The sequence below is a fragment of the Lepisosteus platostomus genome, chromosome 14 (assembly GCF_059453375.1).
Source record: "Lepisosteus platostomus isolate fLepPlt1 chromosome 14, fLepPlt1.hap1, whole genome shotgun sequence".
In the NCBI taxonomy this organism is placed as follows: Eukaryota; Metazoa; Chordata; class Actinopteri; order Semionotiformes; family Lepisosteidae; genus Lepisosteus; species Lepisosteus platostomus.
The window spans coordinates 7,221,519-7,243,758 of record NC_142624.1 but is presented as its reverse complement, the minus strand read 5'-3'; the positions used below and the strand labels follow the sequence as shown (position 1 = coordinate 7,243,758).

Below are 22,240 nucleotides of genomic sequence, written 5' to 3'. Positions count from 1 at the left end.
CTTCATACAATACTGGGCCGAGAGAAAGCCAGAGCCTTTCACTGTAAATAATGGATGCAAGGCAGGATATACTCTGGATGGGATACCCGTCTGTTGTGTATTTTAATAAAGAGCCGTTCTTATATTATTTTAACTATTTTATTAACGACACAAATCACGCCCTTACACCATATATTCCCTCAAAAGTTCGTTTCTACCAGCAAGAGAACTAAAATCTGCAGTGTTCTGCTTGCTTTGAGTTCGTCAAGCACTCATCTCTCGTCACCATAAATGTTGTGTATGTTAATAAAGAGCCATTCTTATAGTATTTTAACTAGTTTATTAACTACACAAATCACGCCCTTACACCATATATTCCCGCCTTCTACTCTCTCGTTCTGTTGTCTCGCGATGTCTACTTACTATACTACACTGCCCATCACTGTAACGAACAGTTCTTTCCGGACCCTATGCGGACGACACAGTCCGACGGAGTGGGGAAACACTAGGGAAACGTCATGCAGGAAAACGGGGCTGAAGACAAGGGGGCGTGTCCAAGGTGCGCTGGTGCACGGGGGAGGTGTGGCCGAGGCGAACAATCCGAGAGTAATCCTTAGGGAAAATCCAAAAAACACACGAGTAAGTCCAAAACCAGGAGATCCATCAGAGGAAGGAATTAAAAACCACGAAGGCCGGGTCGGAACCGGCGGACGGGGAACAGGAACGGGAACCGAGGTTAAAACCTTAACGGGACCAGGCGCTTCCTGGTCCCGGACTCGCACGATATGGAAATCAGATGCAGAGCCCGGAAGAGCGTCAGCGCCTGGCTTTTAAGGTGGGCAGGGAATGGGAAACAGGTGCAGAGAATGAAGTCTTTAGTGGAAGGGCTGGAGCACCCTTAAGGAGGGGGGACTATAGTCGTGACAATCACATGGCACAAACAGAAACAAACAACGGACACACTCACACAGTTTGCCCAGAACCCATTTTACCTACCAGTATGCCCTTGGCTTGTCTGAGGAAACCCAGGCGAACATGGAACTGAAACCCGTGAGGCAGTAATACTAACCACTGCACCGCCATGCTGCCCTCAGCACTAGATCATTAGACTTATTGCTTTTTTTAAACCTCTTCATTCATTTACAGGTTTCAGGTGTTCTCGCTTCTCCAGGAATTCATCTCCCAGAATTCCATTTGTCTGGACACTCTTCCTCACCAAACCTGTCTGTTTTCACTTTCTCTCGCTTGTTGACTCTTGACCCCTTTGCCTCTCTCCCTCACACCTGATGGAGACTTCAGGCAAAATGTTAATAATAACATTATTATTAATGTCCCCTCCCCTCCACCAGTGTACAACCGCACCTGGATGATGTGACAGCAGCCATAGTGCACCACTACTCTCACCACACATCAGCTATCAGTGGGGATGCGAACAGAGTGATGAAGCCAGTTCAGAGATGGGGAATATTAGGAGGCCATGATTGGTAAGGGCCAATGGGAAATTTGGCCAGGATGCTGGGGTTACACCTCTACTATTTTTGAGAAGTGCCCTGGAATTTTTAATGACCACAGAGAGTCAGGACCTCGGTTTTCGGTCTCATCTGAAGGATGGCACCTTTTTACAGTATAGTGTCCCTATCACTATACTGGGACATTAGGACTGACACAGACTGCAGAGTGAGTGCCTCCTACTGGCCCCACTAACACTTCTTCCAGCAGTAACATTAGCTTTTCCAGGAGGTCTCCCAATCAAGTACTGGTACTTAGCTTCTGTGGGTTACCAGTGGTGAACTGCAGGAATGACAAACATAGCTGTAAGACAACCAGTCTTCAGAAAATTGCAACATGAACAAACTGTATGCCAGTAGGATCTTTGTTTGAACTCTTGTTCCAACATGTAAAATAAAGAAGGTATTTTTACAGGACAAGGTGTGACTGTGTGGAAGTCTTTTTATTTAGATTTTGATTGCATGATGTATCTTTAGCCACATGGAAAACATTTGTGAATGGTTGGAGTTTTCTCAAATATGCCTTCATCTCAGGACAACTCATGATCTGAATGAACTGCAGCTGGAGATATTTCAATTCAGTTCCAGGCACTTTGCAAAATAACCCTGAAATGTTCTCCAGGCTTCCCTCATGATCAGCTCAGTATAGTGTATATGTGCTTTACTGCTGGAGGTGAGCAGGAGTTTGGGTCCTGTTCCCATTCCATTACCCAGAATCCTGTGAGGATGACCTCTTGCAGACCTGACAAGTACAGCAAAGATCAGGTTAAGTAAGCTGTTTGGTGCCGGTAAGTACAGTAGCTTAGCTACTTGATCTAATAGGTAGGGACTCGGAGAAGCTCATACAGAGTCCTGCAAAAAGAGCTAGGTTTTTGTTTTCTTGACTGTGTTCTGCACCTTAAATAAAAGCACTGTTTTCCACATACAGTAATAGTAACTTTATGTGTCTATGTTCTGGGATTCAGCCTACTTATGAGCTGTGACACTCCACCAACCCACCTAATGTCACAATAGTCCCACATTAATGCAAAGTAATAGAATGGAGAATAACAACAATAACCCATTCAACAGAAGTGCTTGCAATGTGAATAATGACAACGCTGACACCAATGAAAATGTGACCTGTACATCTGTGGATATGAAGAGCATTTGAAGTATTGCCATACACCTGAGCCCGGTCTTTAGAATACTCTGATTGCCTGTGGTGATTCATCGTCCTTTGTGTTCCAGGACACCAGAATAAAATGTATGACTCAAATAAGTTTGTCCTGGAGATTGAATCTGAGATATCAGTTGTGACATGAGATCACTGATGATGATGATTCAAGGAGAGAAGATGGCCGAAGACAGGAGAGGAGGAAGGAAAAACAGATGTGGTAGAAATAAAGGACAAACAATATCATTACATTTCCATATCTGGTGTTACGCCGACGTCCTGGCCAAATGTCCCATTGGCCTTTACCAATCATGGCCTCCTAATAATCCCCATCTATGAACTGGCTTCATCACTCTGCTCTCCTCCCCACTGAGAGCTGGTGTGTGGTGTGCGTTCTGGCGCACTATGGCCGCTGTCTCATCATCCAGGTGGGGCTGCACATTGGTGGTGGTGGAGGGGAGACCCCATTACCTGTAAAGCGCTTAGAGTGGATTGTCCAGAAAAGTCCTATATAAGTTTAAGCAATTATTATGATTATTTTCATATAGAGGAAACAATGAAGAGAAGTGCTGAACCTACTACAGTACTTGTCCCATGTGAGGGTTAGTGTATAGGTTGGGATTAATAATAATAATTAATTATAATAATAATTGCTTACACTTATATAGCGCTTTTCTGGACATTCCACTCAATGTGCTTTACAGGTAATGGGGACTCCCCTCCACCACCACCAATGTGCAGCCCCACCTGGATGATGCGACAGCAGCCATAGTGCGCCGGAACGCTCACCACACATCAGCTATTAGTGCGGAGGAGAGCAGAGTAATGAAGCCAATTCATAGATGGGGATTATTAGGAGGCCATGATTGGTAAGGGCCAATGGGAAATTTGGCCAGGATGCCGGGGTTACACCCCTACTCTTTTTGAGAAACGCCCTGGGATTTTTAATGACCACAGAGAGTCAGGACCTCGGTTTTAAGTCTTATTCCGAAGGACGGCACCTGTTTACAGTATAGTGACCCTGTCACTATACTGGGGCATTAGGACACACACAGACCGCAGGGTGAGTGCCCCCTGCTGGCCCCACTAACACCTCTTCCAGCAGCAACCTTAGGTTTTCCCAGGAGGTCTCCCATCCAGGTACTGACCAGGCTCAGACCTGCTGAGCTTCAGTGGGCTGCTAGTTGTGAGTTGTAGAGTGATATGGCTGCTGGCTAGGTCTAGGACTAGGTTTTACATTATGGTTAGTGGTGCTAGATTAGGTGAGGCCAAATCTGAAGTCGTCGTTGTTTCATCTAGAAATGTGTGGAGACACCCCGAACACGCCCCCCAAACTAATGCTTTTTCACCTAAAGTCTGTAAGAGTGCTTGTACAATCAAACCGATTGACCAGCCACATGTTTTGGACAATTAAAAAAATTAAACACTGAATCTTAAGTCTAAAAAATCTGACATAATGTACATTTTCTGTGGCAGATATGGATTCCAGAAAGAAAACACTATTTGCTAACTACAGTACATCCACTACTGCTGTCTCAAGCTTTATTTTACAAGTCAAAAGTGTAGATTTAAAAACAAAAAGACAAAAACAATTCCTCAGGCATACTTCTTCTGTGTAACCAGCAGTGAGAAAATGGACAGCATTTATAGAGAGGTGACTTCTACATGGACTATGTGATGGTGGTTAGGACTGGTAAGGACTGCTGCTTCCAGCCCGGGGTTCAACTCCAGACCTGGAGTGCCATCTTTGTGGAGTTTGCATGTTCTCCCTGTGTTCACATAGGTTTACTCCAGGTGCTCCAGTTTCCTCCAACAGTCCGAAGACATGCTGGTAGATTAATTGGATTCCGAGAAAACTGCTCCTGGTGTCTGTGTTGTGCCCTGTGATGGACTGGCATCCTGTCCAGGGTGTACCCTGCCTTTTGCCCATTGCTTGCTGGGATAGACCCTAGCTCCCTGAACTGGATGAAGTGGTTCGAAGATGGATGGATGCATGATGTCTACACTTACATGGTGAAAGTCTATATGTGAATTCCTGCCAGACACCCTCTCTTGATGAAGAGACATACATTCTTGCATGTTAATTAACAGTCCCATTTTAAAATCTACATAAGCTGAAGTAGATATCTATCAGCATAATGTAGTTCACCACCTGCATTTCTCATTAAGTGCCCTTATGTGAGCGCATGAACAGACTTGGTCACTGGTGCCCCAGTGGACATGTTTCAAACACAAACAGAGATGGTCATAACACAATTTGCTTAGCTACTTTTTTTTTATCCCTGTCTGTATCACTCATGTGCACGGAGGTGTAAATTTGCGCCGGAGTGCTGATGCGTCGTTGGACAACATTATCAGACGGCAAAGTCACAGGCTACTCCGGTTACCGTCTCACGACATGGTAAAAAAAAAAACATTCTGGTCAGTGTCAACACACATACCGGGCTTTTATATGAACTCGGAGCCTGACAGGCTCCTTCACATCCACACTAGAAACCCTGCACTCCCGCAATTCACATGACCGAGCGTCTCTTGCCTGGAGAAGGGGGCGGGTGTGGGGTGGTGTAGCAGAGACTCCAACAGCACAGCACTTGCGCGTTTGCAGCAGCAGGAACTGCCTCATCAATTCTGCTCGTAGCCACCGCCTTCCAAAGCATCCCTCTGAACACTGCAACAAGGATGCTGTTTTTTCCCCCCTTCTGCATGATATAACGATGACCACCACATGAAAAAAACACCTTTCCCCAGAAAGATGGACCAGAAGCTCTTCACCGCATTGACGTGTTAAAAAACTGAGATTTTTTTTTTTACAATTCAAATATGAATCATGCATTTGATACATCTTCAAAATCTGTGTGCCAGCATCGTTTTCTCTTGGGTCCAACCATTCAGTTTTGCATCGACTGGTATGTATGATATTAAAGCGCTTTTTTTTTTTTACGAATGCATGCCAGTTATCCACACTGAAGAAGACACAGATGGTAAATTGTTTTCAGTTTGATTTCCTACTAGAAATAAATTAAATTATTGATATAGAGGCATTCTAGAGAAATGAATCTTCTCGAATTTATAATTTATAATGCAGAGATTGATAAAATAGGAACTGAAGAGTTGTACATCGTTTTTAATTGTAATGGACTGAACTGTGTGAAGATTTCTGGTGAGTACACCTTTGACTTTAGAAAGCAATGTTACAACTAGTCTTGCAATATAACGTATTAATAAGGCCGACACATGCATGTTGAGATGAGATCAAATTACATTATACATTACACATTATAAAGGTTTTAGTTAAAACATTGAAAGACCAGATGAAAGATGGATTGAGCAGAGCTCAATGGCTGAAATAAATGCATATATTCATAAGCAGCAATTTCTAGAATTCAGGTAGAGTGCCGTAATACGGATCGAAATGATAAAACGACTCGGTATTTATCATACATATATAAAACAAATTGTATACACACAGAAATAGCGCGTTCTACGATAGAAATCATAGGAATTTACAAATTCGACACTTTGGCTGTTTTTTATGGACAAAACGATCGCAATGGTACAATAAAATACCTATATAACTACAAAATAACTTCTTTTTCTCATCACGTATACCTACTTATCGGCAGTAAGAGTCTAGTTTGCTTCAATATTGGATGTAGGACGTAACCAACACGGTTTATTTTGCATTAGTTTCATCCTGGAGAGAAAATGACTCAGTTTGGGACGCAGTGGGGAACACACCGGAGGCAGACGGCGCAGGCGTCCCTAACAGCGTCAATAGGACCCATCATTCAGGTGAAGTGGAAATCACGTACCCTTCCCGACTCATATACTACCTGAACGAGGATTCGGAGAGCACATACCACGACCTTGACACCCGGGCCAGAAACCAGCTTAAACAGAGCCAGGTAAGTCTATACTTCAATACTGCGGAGTTTCTGGATAATTGGAATGCGCTGTGAACTCCAGGGTGTATTGCGGAGGGAAAAAAAAATCTGTCTAAATACTTTATATGCACACCCATTTCACGCATACTGAGTAACGTGTTTTTAAACTAGTAATGGAATGCAGCAGTGATGTCGAGGCCAGCTTTGAGGCTTGGGGCTGGCCTGTTGAAAATGTAACGCTGTACTTGAGAAAATACTGCAGTGTTGTCATTCATTCCCGTGCCTCCATATGAGAAAGAGGTCTGATGGGGGGGAGGGGAGAGTATTACTTTTAATGCACTTTATTCACAGTACCAGTTTTTGGGGGGACTGTGTGTGAGATTTGGGGGAGCAAGACAAGAGATCCACTGTATTTTTCACAGCAACATTGTGGTGTGTTTGCGATCATGAGAGGAAGAAGTAACAGAACTCTTTATTAATCGTTTGCCTGACGCCTTGCGTTTGAGTATAACACCCATCCATCTTCAATAGCTGCTTACCCAAGCGCAGGCTTGTGGTTACCAGGAGCCTCACTTGGCAGATACAGGTACCTGGGAGACAGGTTGGACAAAGCCCTGAATGATAAGCTCTTTTTAGGGGTAAAATCTCTCAGCACTAGTTCCTTGAAACATTCACATCCTTTTCACAAAAGCAAATAAAGGTTTAGCTTCATATTATTTGAATACTCTGCGCCACTGTTGCCTGTTGTAGTTATTGTCCACTGTACAAAATAGAAGAGAAGGCCTGCACTCTTGTATGCTATTAATTCTCAAACTGTCCTCCTAACTGCATACATGTCCTATACATACTGTATAGGATATATAGATGTCCTATATGTTAGATATTGAAAGCCTTGTGACACTGCTGGCAGGATTTGAGCATCGTCATAATCTGTTGTCTAAAATGTCCTGTGCCTGATGTTTAACCAAGAAAACTGTAATTTGTAATTAACTAATTAGCTAAAAGCGAAGGTGTCCCATGTTAGCTGGAACAGAACTCTGATCGAGACCATTGCTTTGTTACAGACCAAACATGAAGCCATTGGGACATGTTTTTTGTCTGACACACGTGTTTATCGACTGTGAATGCACCTTTTTCTTTTAACCCAGCTGTTTTCAGAACTGTGGCATGACTATAGTTTCAAACTTTTAGCGTGAGACCTAAAACATCGAAACATATAGTGTAACGGATTTTTGTGTTGCTGTGTAATTTTTAAAACATCTTAGAAAATGGTAATACTGGCCTATTATGAAATCCCACTTTAGCTGCTGAAGGTTTGTGCATTCCTGCAATTTTCCCTGTTACCCTAAATAAGCGAATTTATTTTGAAAAGTTATATTGTGTGGACGAAATAGTCATTTCTCCAGGGTGACCGATTTTATATTCATTTTTTTAATTTTATTTTTGGCCTCATGCATTTGAAATTAAATGTAACCAAAACGATTTGTTCTCGTTATTTCTAGTCCTGAAATATTTATTCAGTGTAGCAAAATTCCCCTCATTATAAACTAATCGGGACTCACTTAAGCTTTCAATTTCAACACCATAGTAAAGCTCAGTTATAAAGCACTGACTGTAAAATCCCACAGCTTCAGAACAAACGGCTCTGTGGAGGCTGTGTTTTGGAGGGACATTTAAACAAAATTCTAAGGGTACCTTAAATGTTTCCATTCAAAATGTCAATAATAACATTGTTTTCAAGAAAATCTGAAACTGGGAACTGTGCTCCAGTTGACATGGTATGACCTATTTAAAAATCTGTGTACTGAACAAACATGTCATATAGAAAATTTTATTATGGCAGATCAATGTCATAGGAAATGCAGAAGTTTATAAATAGAAAAATGAAGGATGTCATGGGGCACTAATGCACTATGATAAGTGTTGCTAGGTTTATTTTCCTGTTTAGAGGCCTTGATGCTCAATGACTTCATTAATCTTTTCTTAATCGTCGATAGACTTTGAAACCTGTTACCACTTTTTAAAAAATACCTGAGCAGATGAAAGTTAATCTCATTATGGAAGGTACAGTAGATGAGTGAAAAAGAGGCATGGATCTCCCTGGAAACATTCACATGTGGATGTTTTTGATCATTTTTCCTAGAATTGTATACCTAATCTGGTGTATTTGGTGAGCTAGATTTTTCAGGCCAGATTGGTGTTATGATATGAGTATTATATGATTTGGGTTATTTGGTTACTCCATGGTGCCTTAGGGAATATTAGCCATTGACAGGAGGTGTTATGGAAAGCATGGTGGCACAGTGGGTAGTACTTTTGCCTTGCAGCACTGGGATCCCGGGTTCAATTCCTGGGGTGCTGTCTGTGTGGAGTTTGTGTGTTCTCCCTGTGTTTCCATGAGTTTCCGCTGGCTATCCTGTCCTCTCATAGTCCAAATACCGGCTTCTGTAAAACTGGCCCTGGTGCGAGTGTGTTCCTGTGTGTCTGCTCTGTGATGGACTGGCGTCCTGTCCAGGGTGTAACCTGCCTGTTGCCTGCCTCGTTAGTCTCTGGTGTCCCAAGAACCCCTGCTGTCGATAAAAAGGTTTTAAAAACGGATAAGTGGATGGTTATTAGATTTGGTGAGGAATGGCTTAACAATAATGGAACAGGAGCTTGAATATTCTCATTGAAGTTATAAGAATGGTTTTTACGCTTGTTCTTTACGAGACCGGACTGTGGGAATCAAAAGATTTTACGATCATAGAACAAAGAACAGTTAAAATGTGTCATAACCATCAAAAACACCAGAGAAGGAAGGGAAAAAGTAAAAGCACTGTGTTGCATTCTCAGAGGGAGACGTTCAACAGTAGTAGGAAGAGAGAAATCTATGTGCAGGCTGCAAAGGAACCAGCTGGGGTGAAAAACAATTTTTCGGCCCTCTTTGGGTGTGATAGAGAGACAGAAAAGAGGCTGGCATACAACGCAAATGGCAAAAGAAAAATCACATGAAAATAGATAAGAAAACGTGTCAAGATGAATGGAAATCTGGGCTTGGGTTCCAGGAGAAGTGTGAAAATCTGGAATCTGTACATGCTTGGAGAGGCTCTGAAAATGAACCCGTATGGTCATTGAGCGCTCGTGCAAAGTGCAGTCTTTATTTTATTATAACCTTGGCTTCCGAAGTCTTTTTGGATTAAGTGTTGTGGAAGCCCTATTAAAGGACACGGACAGAAAGGTCAATGTAATCAAGGATAAAATGGGAAACTCGGCTTCGAGAGATCTTTGATCCTCACTGCTCTGACAAGTCTGTGACGAAATGTGACGAGTGAGAGAGAGAGAGATACTAACAGAGAAAGGGGATTAGTAAGACTGTAGTTGGGAGCATACTGTGGTGTGTGGATATCGTTCTTGCTTTAAACTGGCTCGCTAATGCAGGTTGAGCTAAAGCACTGGCCCAGAAGTGCATTTAATCTACAGCTTCCATGTGTGTTTTAGTAATATCATCATCACATCACTAACAATAACCACCAATCCAGGTCGGGCCTGGAGCCTATCCTGTGAAATATTGGGTGCTGGAATGAACAGAACTTGGAACGGACGCCAGTCCATCACACACACAGACACAAACACACTCACACCAGGGGCCACTTTTCCCAGAAGCCAATTAACCACCCAGCATGTCTTTGGACTGTGAGAGGAGACCAGAGCACCAACAGGAAACCTACATGAACATGAGAAGAATATGTAAACGCACCCCAGGAATTGAACCCAGGGTCCCTGCTCTAGAAAGCAGCAATTAATAGTGCTGCCCTAGTCATGTTAGGATATGTTTAATTTCAGTCTTTTTAATAGTTGCCAAATGAAGCAGTCCAACTCAGATTCGAAGGCTTGTCTTCATTGTCTGTCCCTTTGATTTCAGGACGTGGACTCTTCATTTCGAGTAGAGAAATATCCTAAACTACCCTTTAAAATCACATAAAAGTATATGCAACGAAGAAGTTTATTCATAGGTTTAAGACAGTTTCCATGTTTCGGTGTGGAGAGAAAGCCTTAGTATTTTGCATTTTAAGAATGAATTCCAAGGATGAAAGTTTAAGTGCTATTTTCATGAATAAGCTCTCTCGTGTGTCAGATAAAGGTAAACCTGACATTCCTCTTCCATGGAAATTTTACAAATTCTAGTAAGGAAAAACAGTTTTGTTCTCATGTAAACATTACGGTACTTATAAACTTAGTCTATATATACATTATAATATAGTATAGACATTACAGTATATTCCTGGTTTTATGACAGATGCTTGATTTTTCAAATTTTAAGTACTCTACAACTGTCCTCAGATATTTATATTTAACTCATTTACTCATGTAACGTGGATAACAGAACCATAAACCTTTGAAAGCAGTATTGTCGAATCACAGGTTTCTTTGAAACAGGAAGGTCAAGTGGAGATCAGTAAAGTTGTCCAAGTGTTAAATTAAACTAAAACAACATGCACAGCTAAATGTTTTTAAGCCCACTAACTATACTATATGTAAAGAGCTGGATGATCCACTTCCATACGGTCAAGTTTTAATACAGGTATATTTTTTAAAGTATAGTGTTTTTATTCATTATTTTTATGCATTTTAATAAAGTTTTTTTAAGTTCCTATAAATAGGATATTTCTTTTTATAGATTAATAGGTTATTGCATTTGCATTGCGTTTTTGTTATCAGTGTGTTGGTTACCATAAATTAAAGTGGCTTTTGAAGGACCCTGCCCGTATGAGCTCAAACTTCATGTAGTTTGATTACTTCTAATCCCGTTCATGTGACGTTCATGTCACAGGTCACACGAAGTGCTCTCCTGCAGTTCCAAGAGTAGCAACCCCTCCTTCCTAAATAGAACAAATCAAAAATAGCGTATGGTTATATCAAATATAATTTTCTGGTATTTATAGGGATAAGAATCTGTATCCGGGGGTGACTCAGATTGCTAAAACATTTGTGAAGGGGAAGAGCTTACTTTATGGCTCTGAAAAATTAATCTGATCTTCTAGTACCCCTGTGACTAAATACTGTATTCACTTTTTTTGCCCAAGGCATTTTAATATATAGAACACTACAAACAGTAGACTAATGTGACTTTTTAGCGTTGTAACCTTAGTTTAAAGGAATGAAGAAACTGTATAAAAAAAGGCTCATGGTCTCTGTCCTTCCTAACTTTCAGTGTCAGTGTAGACATTTTGCTTTTTGTTCCTCGGCTTCAGCTGCTGTTTAGGTTCTGACCCATGAGGTGATTAATAAATTGAATTTGTTGGTGAATTTTGCTTCTCTTAAGCACTGTGATGTTCCTCGCAAACTGTGCTCTTGGTGTGTAAAGCAGAAAGGAGTAATCTTAAGGGTGTCTAAAGGGGTGCTGTCTGTGTGGAGTTTGTATGTTCTCCCCAGGTCTGCTTGAAAAAACTGGCCCTGATGTGAGCGGGTGTTTGTGTTTGTCTGTCTTGTCTACCCTGTGATGGACTGGCGTCCTATCCAGAGTGTACCCTGCCCTGTGTCTGTTGCTTGCCAGGATGGCTCCCTAACGACTCTATTCCCTATTTTACTGTATTCAATAACACTTGGGAAATGAAAGTTTGAAAGTGAGTTTGTAGAATTTATATTTCAAACTCTTATTTTGTGAATTACAAACTTCTTAATGCTTAGAAGATAACTTTACAAAAAAAAAGTTCAGAAAGTAATTGAACTACTATAAAGCACGTTAAAGGTTGTAAATTATTATGACATAAACTATGTTTTAGCACTTACTGTACGTTAACAATCTCCAGACAAACAAGAGTGTGGTTGCTTTTGAGGGAAAGTTTCAGGGTGTGTTGCGGGAATGGAAAATTTCTGAAAAAATTGCTGGTGTCTGCTATTTGTTTGTTTTCCTTTGTTTTGATTGGGACTTCAAACTCATGGTGATAGTATCGCTATATAGAAAATGTGCCCAGATTTCAGAAACCAAGCCAGGCTGATCTTCAGGAAAAAACCAGGCTGCTGCGGTAAGTGGTGTTGGTAGACCACCAGGTGGCACTCTTTCCTCTGGAGCTGAGTTTAATGCCCCAGTACGCTGACAGGAGGCAAATCCTTCGATTTTGGCTGTTCTTATCATTGTGAAGCAGAAATCACCAAAGCATTGGATTGTTTACTGACTAATAACAGGAACTGGGATCAGAATGTTGGGAGACAGGTTTGTTGTACCCCTCTGGTGATGTGTTGTTGCTATGGTGATCCTGCTCGGTACAAGAGGGAACCACAGGTTCAGACATCTGGTGTCTGTGCTTGGCTGAAGAGCTAGTGGTGCAAAGCCCCCGTCTGGGGGATGACTGAATGTATCAAAATCCTAGTCCTAAGAGGTGCTGTCCTTCTGATGAGACACTAAATGAAGGTTTCTGTGTCATTAACTGAGAAATTCTACTTTAGGACTGTAAAATCCATCAATTTCTAATGCTTTATTCAGTACTGGTTGATGGGGGCAAGCTTCACAAGCAGTAGGTGCAAGGCAAGGTACGCCCTGGATGGTACACCAGTCCATCACACAGCAGACGTGCACATACTCACACCAGGGGCAATTAACCTACTAGTATGACTTTGGACTGTGGGAGGAAATACACGCAAACCTGACGAGAACATGCGTACTCCACACGGACAGCTCCCCTGGTTTGGAATTGAACCCGGGGCCCCAGCACTGCCAGTACTTGCTGCTGTGCCCATAAAATCCTTCCTCTATAAATTTCACCTTACCAAAGCTGGTCACATAATTTCCCTGATCTGCTCTGCACCTCTGCAAAATCCTGTGGGATGAAAATTGCTTCCTAGAAAGAAGCAATCATTATTAAAACCTCAAAACTGTGGTCAGAAACTGTGTAAAATATTGAAATCTGGTTTGAGCAAAATATTTCATCTGTAGGGATTTCACTCATTACCTCCTTAATTACATTTTAAAGAACCAATTATAATAATAACAAGGTCATTAATGACAATGTTTATTTCTCTGTTCTCATTTTCCAGATTTGTTTGTTTTACTATGTTATTCTTAGTGGAACTGAAACATATACAACATAGGGGGATGAGAAGAGTTGAAAATTTGCCAGCTTGTATTAGCTTTAGTCTGAATTAAGGCAGTTTGCATTGGAAAGATGTTCCTTCCTGACCCTTCAGGCATTTGGCAGCGGTCAGATTTCCAACGTCTCTCCTACTGTTTACTTTAGTTATTAACATGTGGTTGAAGTGGTTTCTCTTAGACAACACTATCACTCCACCTCTTTTCCTATGTATTACTCATTCCTGTCTTTCAGATGTAGAATCACTCGTCATTATCCAGTCCTTACATCAAGCTTTTGGAATGGGCACTGATTTTAAACTGAGCATACCACAGCAACACTCACTGCTGCAGAAGGTCACCTTGGGGATTCAGGATAGCAGCAGTGGATCTTAGGTGTCACTGGAAAGCTGAATTCATACTAGTGCTGCCATCCATGTGTCACTCGAATCTGGCTTAGAGGCTGTCTCACATCTTGAAGAGCAGTTTTTGAACATTTTCGCCAACTTTCAGCACCTCGCAGTATATCAGTAGCTTCAGAGCACCACGCTGTAATAACTGGCTTCGTTTCCATACTTCTTGATGAAATTTCACTGTTGAAAGAGAGTCACGCAATCTTTGGATTGCAGTCGTAGCGAATACAAAGAAACAGAAAGAGAGGAAATGGGTATACTGCTCTTTCTCTCATCTCTTTTTGCAGTGAAAAGTGGAAAAGTGAAGAGTGCAGGTTCTTATAGTCCCGGTTTTGATGTGTTTGTGGATTTGGCTCTGCGAGCCAATTTTATCAGCAGGCTTCTCCTGGTTCTAAGTTACGGTCTCATTACTGTGTGATCAGAGCTACTGCTTCTACATGCAATACCAATTAAGGATTCCAGAAATAAAATTCTGACATTACTTCTGTGAAGGAATTGTGTGTGGTGAAAGCAGGTTAGTCTCTTATAAGACTCAGGATAATTAAGACATTTTGTTAGGAAAGAAAAATAACCTGTCCGTAGTGGCTTAAAACAACCCGGAAACAGCCCAAGACTTTTAAAACTTGTGCAAACTGGCACTGGGATTCTGTAAACCCAAGATCTGATTGTCTTTCAGGAAATAATGGGTAGCAGTGAGAGTTCAGAGAACTTTTTGTTGAGAGTTTGGTGGTCTCCTCCTGCCTGTACAGTACTTTCCTGGCCTCTGCTTCAACAACAGGGCCAGCAGCAGCAGAAAATGCTGAACGCCCATTTCTTCCTGCTTACTCTGCACAGAACTGTTGTTTGCAAAAGCAACACTGTCCAGGAGCTGTGGTTGGTTGTCGTCAGATGACAAGCCCTCCCTTGGCTATGTGAAGAGTGTAGTTTACGCACATCACGAGTTAAAGGACATGCTGAATTACCTCTTCTGTTCTTCATAAACTACCACACTGGGTTGATCCGAAACTGCTAATATCGTCAAATCAAGGTGAAAACTGCAGTGCTATAAGTATTCGAATAGCTACCCAAGAGACATGACATGAACCAGATGAGACTTGTGTCAGAAACGTTAAGAGGAATCCAAGAAAATAGACTTGTGGCACATTTTACAAGGCGTGTGGAATAAAGTGACTCATTGCGCACACTGAGAACATGAGCAAAAACGTGAGCAAAGAGAGCAAAGGATGGAAATACATATTCTACATTTTTTATCAGGTTAATTGATTTTAGAACAAAAACGTCTTGTCTGCCCTTGTCCCCCCCAAAAAAGCCTTCAGATTCATTACTTGGCAGTTCACCTTGCAGCAGGACAATGAAAACAAACATACTATACGCTTAACCAAGGAGCTCATCAGGAATCGTGTTGCGTGTGCATTTTACTTGTTGAAGAGGAAACTAAAGTCTGAAAATCTCACAACTTAAATTGGTGGAAGTTAAGCAATCTCAAAGCAACATATCAAAAGTCTGGTAATGTTAATGGGTTGCAGACTTAAAGCAGTCTTTGCATAAAAGAGGCAGGCATCCAGACACTAATGTTACGCTCATTTTAATTGATTTTAAGTTAATTTGTCCCAGTACTTATACTGACCTGAAACATGTATGTACAAAAAATATCCAGAAAATATTCTGTATTTTTACCATATTTATCTTATAATCCGAATGACAAATTTTAATACTACACAGTAAAAATGTCAAATTTCCCCTCAATGTAACAAAACTTTCTTTTCACTTTTTTTTCAACTCTTTGTGTTCTGGAATGTTTAGGGAAATTGGCTCTAATCCATTGTTTTTTTCTTTAATTAAAACTTGAATGCCCAAACTGTGTTCCTATTGGTGCAAGAAATCAAATGTCAGGGAAACCGAAAGAAAAAATAATTAGAATATAGTTCAGGTGGGTAGCTGCTTCAGCATGCGTAGTCTGCAAAGGAACAAGTAATAGGTTTATTCCCTGCTGAAAAGAGAAGAAAGAAAACACAACGTTTTGGCTGTGGAGCCTTCTTCAGGTGTGATATGTCGAGTGCACTACCTTACAGTGTTGGGGCCCGGGGATAAGTTTAGGACTATCTGTGTGGAGTTTGTATGATCTCCCTGTGTTTGTGTAGGTTTCTCCCAGATGCTCCATTTTCGTCCCACAGTGGAAAAACATGCGAAAGGTTAATTGGCTTCTGGGAAGAATATCCCTGGTGTGAATATGTGTGTGTTTGTGCCCTTGTACAACCTTTGCACATGTTCAGCCTGAATAATGTAGAAACAAGTGTGTCACAGTGACTCTCGCAAGGACATGCTAAAGTTACATTATCATTGCTTTGCTGCCGACATTCCAAAGACAGTACAATTTATGCAGTCAACATCATGATTATTTATCCTCCAGCAATTAACCCTAAAGCCTGGTGTGTTTACAGATTGGTGACAGAAATAACCTCTCTGAATACTGCATTTGAATTATAATAACACAGCTGTCGGTCTTTGTTTTATTTTACTGAGTATGAGTGAAGGATTCATTCTCTCTTGTGTTAAAAACGAGGCAGTGGAGGCTGGACACAGTATGTTTTGGGGATCCTCATTTAGTTCATATAATGTAAAATGTCCAACTCTCATTTTATGCTTCCATTTCAGAATTGGCAATTCTTCTTCAGCTATAAATAAGATAAATATTGTAATGCATACGGCCACCATTGCAGGTTGTGTGAGCCGGCTTACCATCATGATGACGTCACCGCCCTTCCCTGTGAATAGCAGGGACCGCAGCTGTCGGGCTGAGGGGAGATCTCCCTTTGGCTCAAGTGGCTGGGTCCCTGTTGAGTGATGCCGGAGGCCTGGGTTCGAGTCCCTGAGGGTGGGGGGGCTGACCTGAGGTGGCAGCAGCGAGGGCTCATACCCACGTGAACCTGAGAGTGTTACATTGGTGTCAGTAGTGGGATGGGATAGTCCTTCGCTGAGGACAGCAAATTAAGCGGGGGAGAGTGTACAGTAATGTGTATGGCCACCATTGGTTGTGAGAGCTGGCTTACCAGTGCGGTGATGTCACAGCCCTTCCCTGTGAATAGCAGGGACCGCAGCTGTCGGGCTGAGAGGAGATTTCCCTTTGGCTCAACTGGCTGGGTCCCTGTTGAGTGACGCCAGAGGCCCGGGTTCGAGTTCCCGATGGTGGGGGACTGACCCGAGGTGGCAGTGGCGAGGGCATATACCCACCGTGAACCTGAGAGCGTTACAATATAAATAAGGACTGTATGCTAGAACTCTTTTACTATCACATGAGAGAGGCAAACAAGTTACACACACCCTCTAAAATGCAAGGTGAAACTGAAACGTGCAACAAATGTGAAAAACATTCTATTTTTTCACATAGCAAGCCTCTAGCCCCATCATAGCTAATGTGTTGAAAAGTGGAGAGAAGCAGCTCTATTGATAAAACTGCAAGCACCTGACACATCACAGGGGTCGTAGCCATGTGGCCAAAATCAAATCCATACAACCATGGAAGTTTTGGTACAATTGAGCCCTAGCGTTTGGACATTCCGGAAGAATAGGAGAACCCAGACTCTCTGACAGAAAGTCAAAAGTTGATACTTCACTATCTGGGTTCATGACAAGTGCTGTATTATGTCTGTCTCTTTTAATGATGATTTTATTTTTCAAATTAGTCATGTAATGTAGGAATGTAGGAACCTCTGGGAAGGCAGTGTAACAAAAAATATCTGGCAGACCTCAGAAGTGAGATTATTATCAGGAAGGTGAAGGACAGACCGCTTTTCCAAATACCGAAATTTACGGTATTTGACTGCTAAACGGGGAAACGGGGAATTTTTGTTAATATGTTGCAAAATGTTTTTTATTATCTGAGAAAAGAAACAAGAAGACCTTGTCAATATTACAAACCTTGTTAACGAGACTATAACTTATGTGGACTTAAAGTTTCGTTGATTTAAACAGTAACTTCTTTTGAATTCTTTGAAAAGGGGACTCTCTAGTCATTGTGCTGCATTGTGCACACTTTAATAATGTTGTTGCTGTTTTTTTTTAAGCAGAATGTTCATCTGGCCCAAGCAAGTTTTCAACTTGAGGCGTTTGGCTCCAGATTCATCCTTGACCTCTCGTTAAACAAGTGAGTACTTGGCATGCTTTTCCAATTGCTACTATGAGAAAATGGGAACACAATAGTACAGTCCTAAACTAACATAATGGTTCCTTCTGGGAAGGAAAGCACACATTTTTCCACACAGATAGTGGAACATGCATTTAATTGTAAGCCGCACGACCTTGAAACCTTATCAACCTACACAAGGCTGAGTCTGGTTAGAACTTGGATGGAAGACAACAGGTTGATGATGGAAATTAGGGGGGTTAGTAAATTTGTGGTGTTCGTTTCTTCAGAAAAAAATAGAATTCAAAAACTCCTAACCAGTGTCTCAATATGGTTAAACCAGTGTGAGCTGTGAAGTTGTGATCAAATATATAAAATAGGTATAAAGATCAGGCCTACCTAAAACCCACACGGAGAACCTAGGTAAAAAGACTGCTTTGTTGCCTAAGGAAGACGTTTTCATCCCAGTTTACTGTTAACTTTGTTGGAAAAAATTCCTGACTGTTTTTACCTGTGGCATTACAGACTGTTTCTGACATTGATGGACAATTAAAATCATAAAATTAAAAAAAAAATTATTACTTAAGCATGAAATTAACAAAAATAACCAAGGATATTTCTATGTTTCTATTTCTATATTTCAATGTTTCACTATCAATTTGGAAGACTTTAACATACTTCAGAAAGCAATTTCAGAGATAGGCTAAGCCTTTAAATCTTCAGTTCTGCTAGGCCACAAATCTCTATCAATCAGAATCACATCTGATACCAAAATAAGCCATCCAGTTCAGTGCAGTGAAGAATCGGTGATCTTTATCAACTGAATATTTTTCCCCCCAAATAAAAAAATGAATATTAATAGAATTGCAAGATTTATCAGCTGATAGGATGACAAAGGGTAATGAAAGCAGGAGACTGTCTTAGGAAATATGCAAATCCTGCACTCTCTCCAATACAAGTTTGTTTATAGTCTAGTATTTCTCTATATATTAAATCTAGTAGTATCCAGTGAGAGTTATTATATGCACAGACTGCCAGTTACAGATCTTTCTATATCAGACAGGCTGACCAGCAGTCAGCAGAATGTACAGACTGCACAGGATGGTTATCAGTTCACAGAATCACAGAATCTCAGTGGGATTTCCTGATATAATCAACATCATTCATTTGTTACGCCACACTGCCCACCAGAGAGCCAGGAGTGGGTTAGGAGGTGTTCTGCGCCCAAGAGCAAGGGCGTTTGCCTTCCAGGGGTAGTGTCCAGCACTGTCCCGAAGGGACTCTGCTTCACTGAGCCAAGAGCAGGATGGGAAACCAGGGACAGGGACAGGGCAGGGCTGGTGGGTCTGGAACTGGTCCTGGCGCTCCAGGTTCAGGAGGGTGGGGGGGGAGGTCTCCTCCAGAGACCCATCCAAGTGCGCTTGCAGGGTGAACCAGGAAGGGGTGCCAGGAACCGGGCCGAACGATATGCCTAGTGAAGTCCAAGTCAGGGGCAGGACAGGGGCAGGACAGGGGCAGGACAGGAGCAGGACAGGGGCAGGACAGGGGCAGGTCAAAGGCAGGACAGGGTTGGACAGGGCAAGGGCAGGACAGGACAAGGGCAGGTCAAAGGCAGGACAAGGGTAGGACAGGACAGGGGCAGGACATGGGCAGGGGCAGGTCAAGGGCAGGTGAAGGGCAGGATAGGGGTAGGACAAGGGCAGGTCAAGGCAGGACAGGATAAGACAGGATAAGACAGGGCAGGACAGGGCAGAGCAGGACAGGGGCAGGAAAGATCAGGACAGGGGCACGTCAAGGGCAGGAAAGGACAGGACAAGGACAGGGGCAGGTCAAGGGCAGGTCAAGGGCAGGTCAAGGGCAGGAAAGGGCAGGAAAGGGCAGGGCAGGGGCAGGGCAGGGGCAGGAAGGCTGGCCGGATGAAGCAGAGTCCAAAGGATACAAAGGATTTATTTAGGATCAAAAGATAAATAAGGCTAAAGTACATAATGTCAGCGTTTATTTCTGGATATTCCTGTGCATACAGTACATTGTAAACATGCTAGAATGTTTCTGGGTCAATTGCGGGCAGAAGGTACAGACTAGTTATGGTACTATCTGGAGATCATCGCTAGGTCTGAGGTTGATTACAATGAAAAAAACTTGCGGAACAAAGTTGGAGACACGCCGAACTTGTGCTTAGTACGATGCAAAGGGCTGAGCTTTGTTGTTCTAATTAGCACGAACTGCAGAGAGGAGGTGGGGTGGTTTATTGAAGCAATTTTAATGATATATTACCAGAATTTTATAAACAATGGATGCATAAATTAATTATGTAATGACAATTGTATTGCCACCATATTTGGAAACATTCTAACATGATCCAGTGTTCCGCTTAGTACACTACTAAATTATCAAGAGGTGAAGAGGTGGTTTAAGTCATATGAAGAGGTGGTTTAAGTCAGTCTCCTAATTTAGTTACCTCTAGAGCGCAGAAGCTGGTACTTTGGGTTCGTTGCAGTCAAGCTCAGGTTCAGTATAGAACTGCAGACTAAGGTGCACAAGTTTAGCACAGGGCTGCATGCTAACCATGGGCTGAATTGCAGTTAGTATGCTGCTTTTAGTCTGTTGCAGTTGATCCTTTGTGTTTGATCTCAAATTTTAGGTCAGTATAAGTATTGGGACAAATTAAAGTAAATTAAACTAGTGTAAAGTTAGTATTTGGTTGCATATCCCTCTCATGTAATGAGTGCTCATCAGAATGAATCCCTTAGAAGTCATCCCTTAATAATAATAATAATAATAATAGCAATTTTGGGTAAACATTTCCAAATACTCTATTGGAGCACAGAGTTTTGAATTGTAATGCTTTAGAACCATAGTACAATAAAAGAAACACATTTTCAGCACAATTTACAATGAACAGGTTAGATATTAGATGCATGTATTAGTGTTGAGAGGGAAGAGTGTCGTAATAAAACATTTTTTAAGCACATCTGTCTAGGTACATATATATTAATCCCTCTTTATTACTTATTAAATAATTAGGGAATAGCTGAAGGGGTGATTACTTAAAGAAAAACTAAAAAAAATATCTGAGATGTGTTTCATTGGAGTGAATTGACTGACACGTAGTCAGGGGTTTAGAATTCACTATGAATTTTGTGGAGTCGTGTGTTTAAGAACTGATTGGAAGGAAGACAGAGAATTTCTGTTGTTGTGATTACTGTTTTAAATTGACACTCCTCACTGCTGTTAGTCAAAGTGCTAGTGACTTATTTTTCCTATCCACTGAAGTCGTGACGAATTGTCAATGTTCAGGCTTTGTGTTTGCACGTTGTAGATAATACATTTCATGACTTTGAAAGGGCTAAGCTTAAGTGGATGCTACCACTTCATCAGGAAATCCTGTGCAATGACCCGTAGTTCTGATACTTCTGAGAGCTGGGTGGTTCTGTATAATTAATCTTGGGTTCATTCAAAAAAACTTACTAGTTAAATGTCAGCTTTTAGGACATCTATCAAAAAACATCAGGGAAACAAACCAAGACAAACCCTGGTACTTTTATGCAGATCCTTCTATGATAAATATCAATGAATATCAGCTCTCCTCTTTGGCTAATGAATATATTTTAGGACAGACTACAAGTTTAGCTTTGTTGAAAGCTTTTATTTTGGTTAATATTTTCAGTGCATATTAAATGGGGCCAATCTTACTCTTAGGTTGAATTTGATCAATTATCAAAATAGACCTTTTATTGTAGCGGTCAGATATCTGAAGCAATGTATCTTGAAATAACCACCAAGAAGAAAAAATAAAATGATTTTGAGGTGAATATTTAAAAACTTTGATGGAGAGATAGAAAGAACGGGCTTCTTAACCGCATTAAATATATTATGGAAAATATATAAAATTTGTTTCAAATTAATCAGGGAAAAATGTTCTATTCGTCATGACCTTTTCTCTAGATAGAATAGTTAATTACTGTATACTGTATATGTTTAATATACATCTAAACTGACCCCATTATTATCCATAACTCTAAATTAAACATTACCTAGTCTTAATCTTAACTGAAGTCCTAATCTTAACCTGAAATGTACTAACAACTGTTTTTGGAATTTCAAAAGCTGCAAATACAGCAATAGCAAAGGT

General features: G+C 41.3%; 1 protein-coding gene across 7 annotated transcripts in view; it reads left to right on the top strand.

Annotated features, from left to right (window-relative positions):
• The first annotated feature begins 5,206 nt into the window (after window positions 1-5,206).
• The window catches only part of adam23a (ADAM metallopeptidase domain 23a), a 107,962-nt gene continuing 90,928 nt past the window's right edge, over window positions 5,207-22,240 (top strand). For 2 of the 7 annotated variants that reach the window (XM_088606804.1, XM_088606807.1), the window contains exons 1-3: window positions 5,207-5,549; window positions 6,331-6,548; window positions 18,050-18,129. In XM_088606804.1, the coding sequence (XP_088462930.1) occupies window positions 5,471-5,549; window positions 6,331-6,548; window positions 18,050-18,129 (377 nt within the window). In that variant the 5' untranslated portion in view covers window positions 5,207-5,470. The remainder of the gene's footprint in view (window positions 5,550-6,330; window positions 6,549-18,049; window positions 18,130-22,240) is intronic. The other 5 variants (XM_088606808.1, XM_088606803.1, XM_088606809.1 and 2 more) reach the window with 4 other exon arrangements.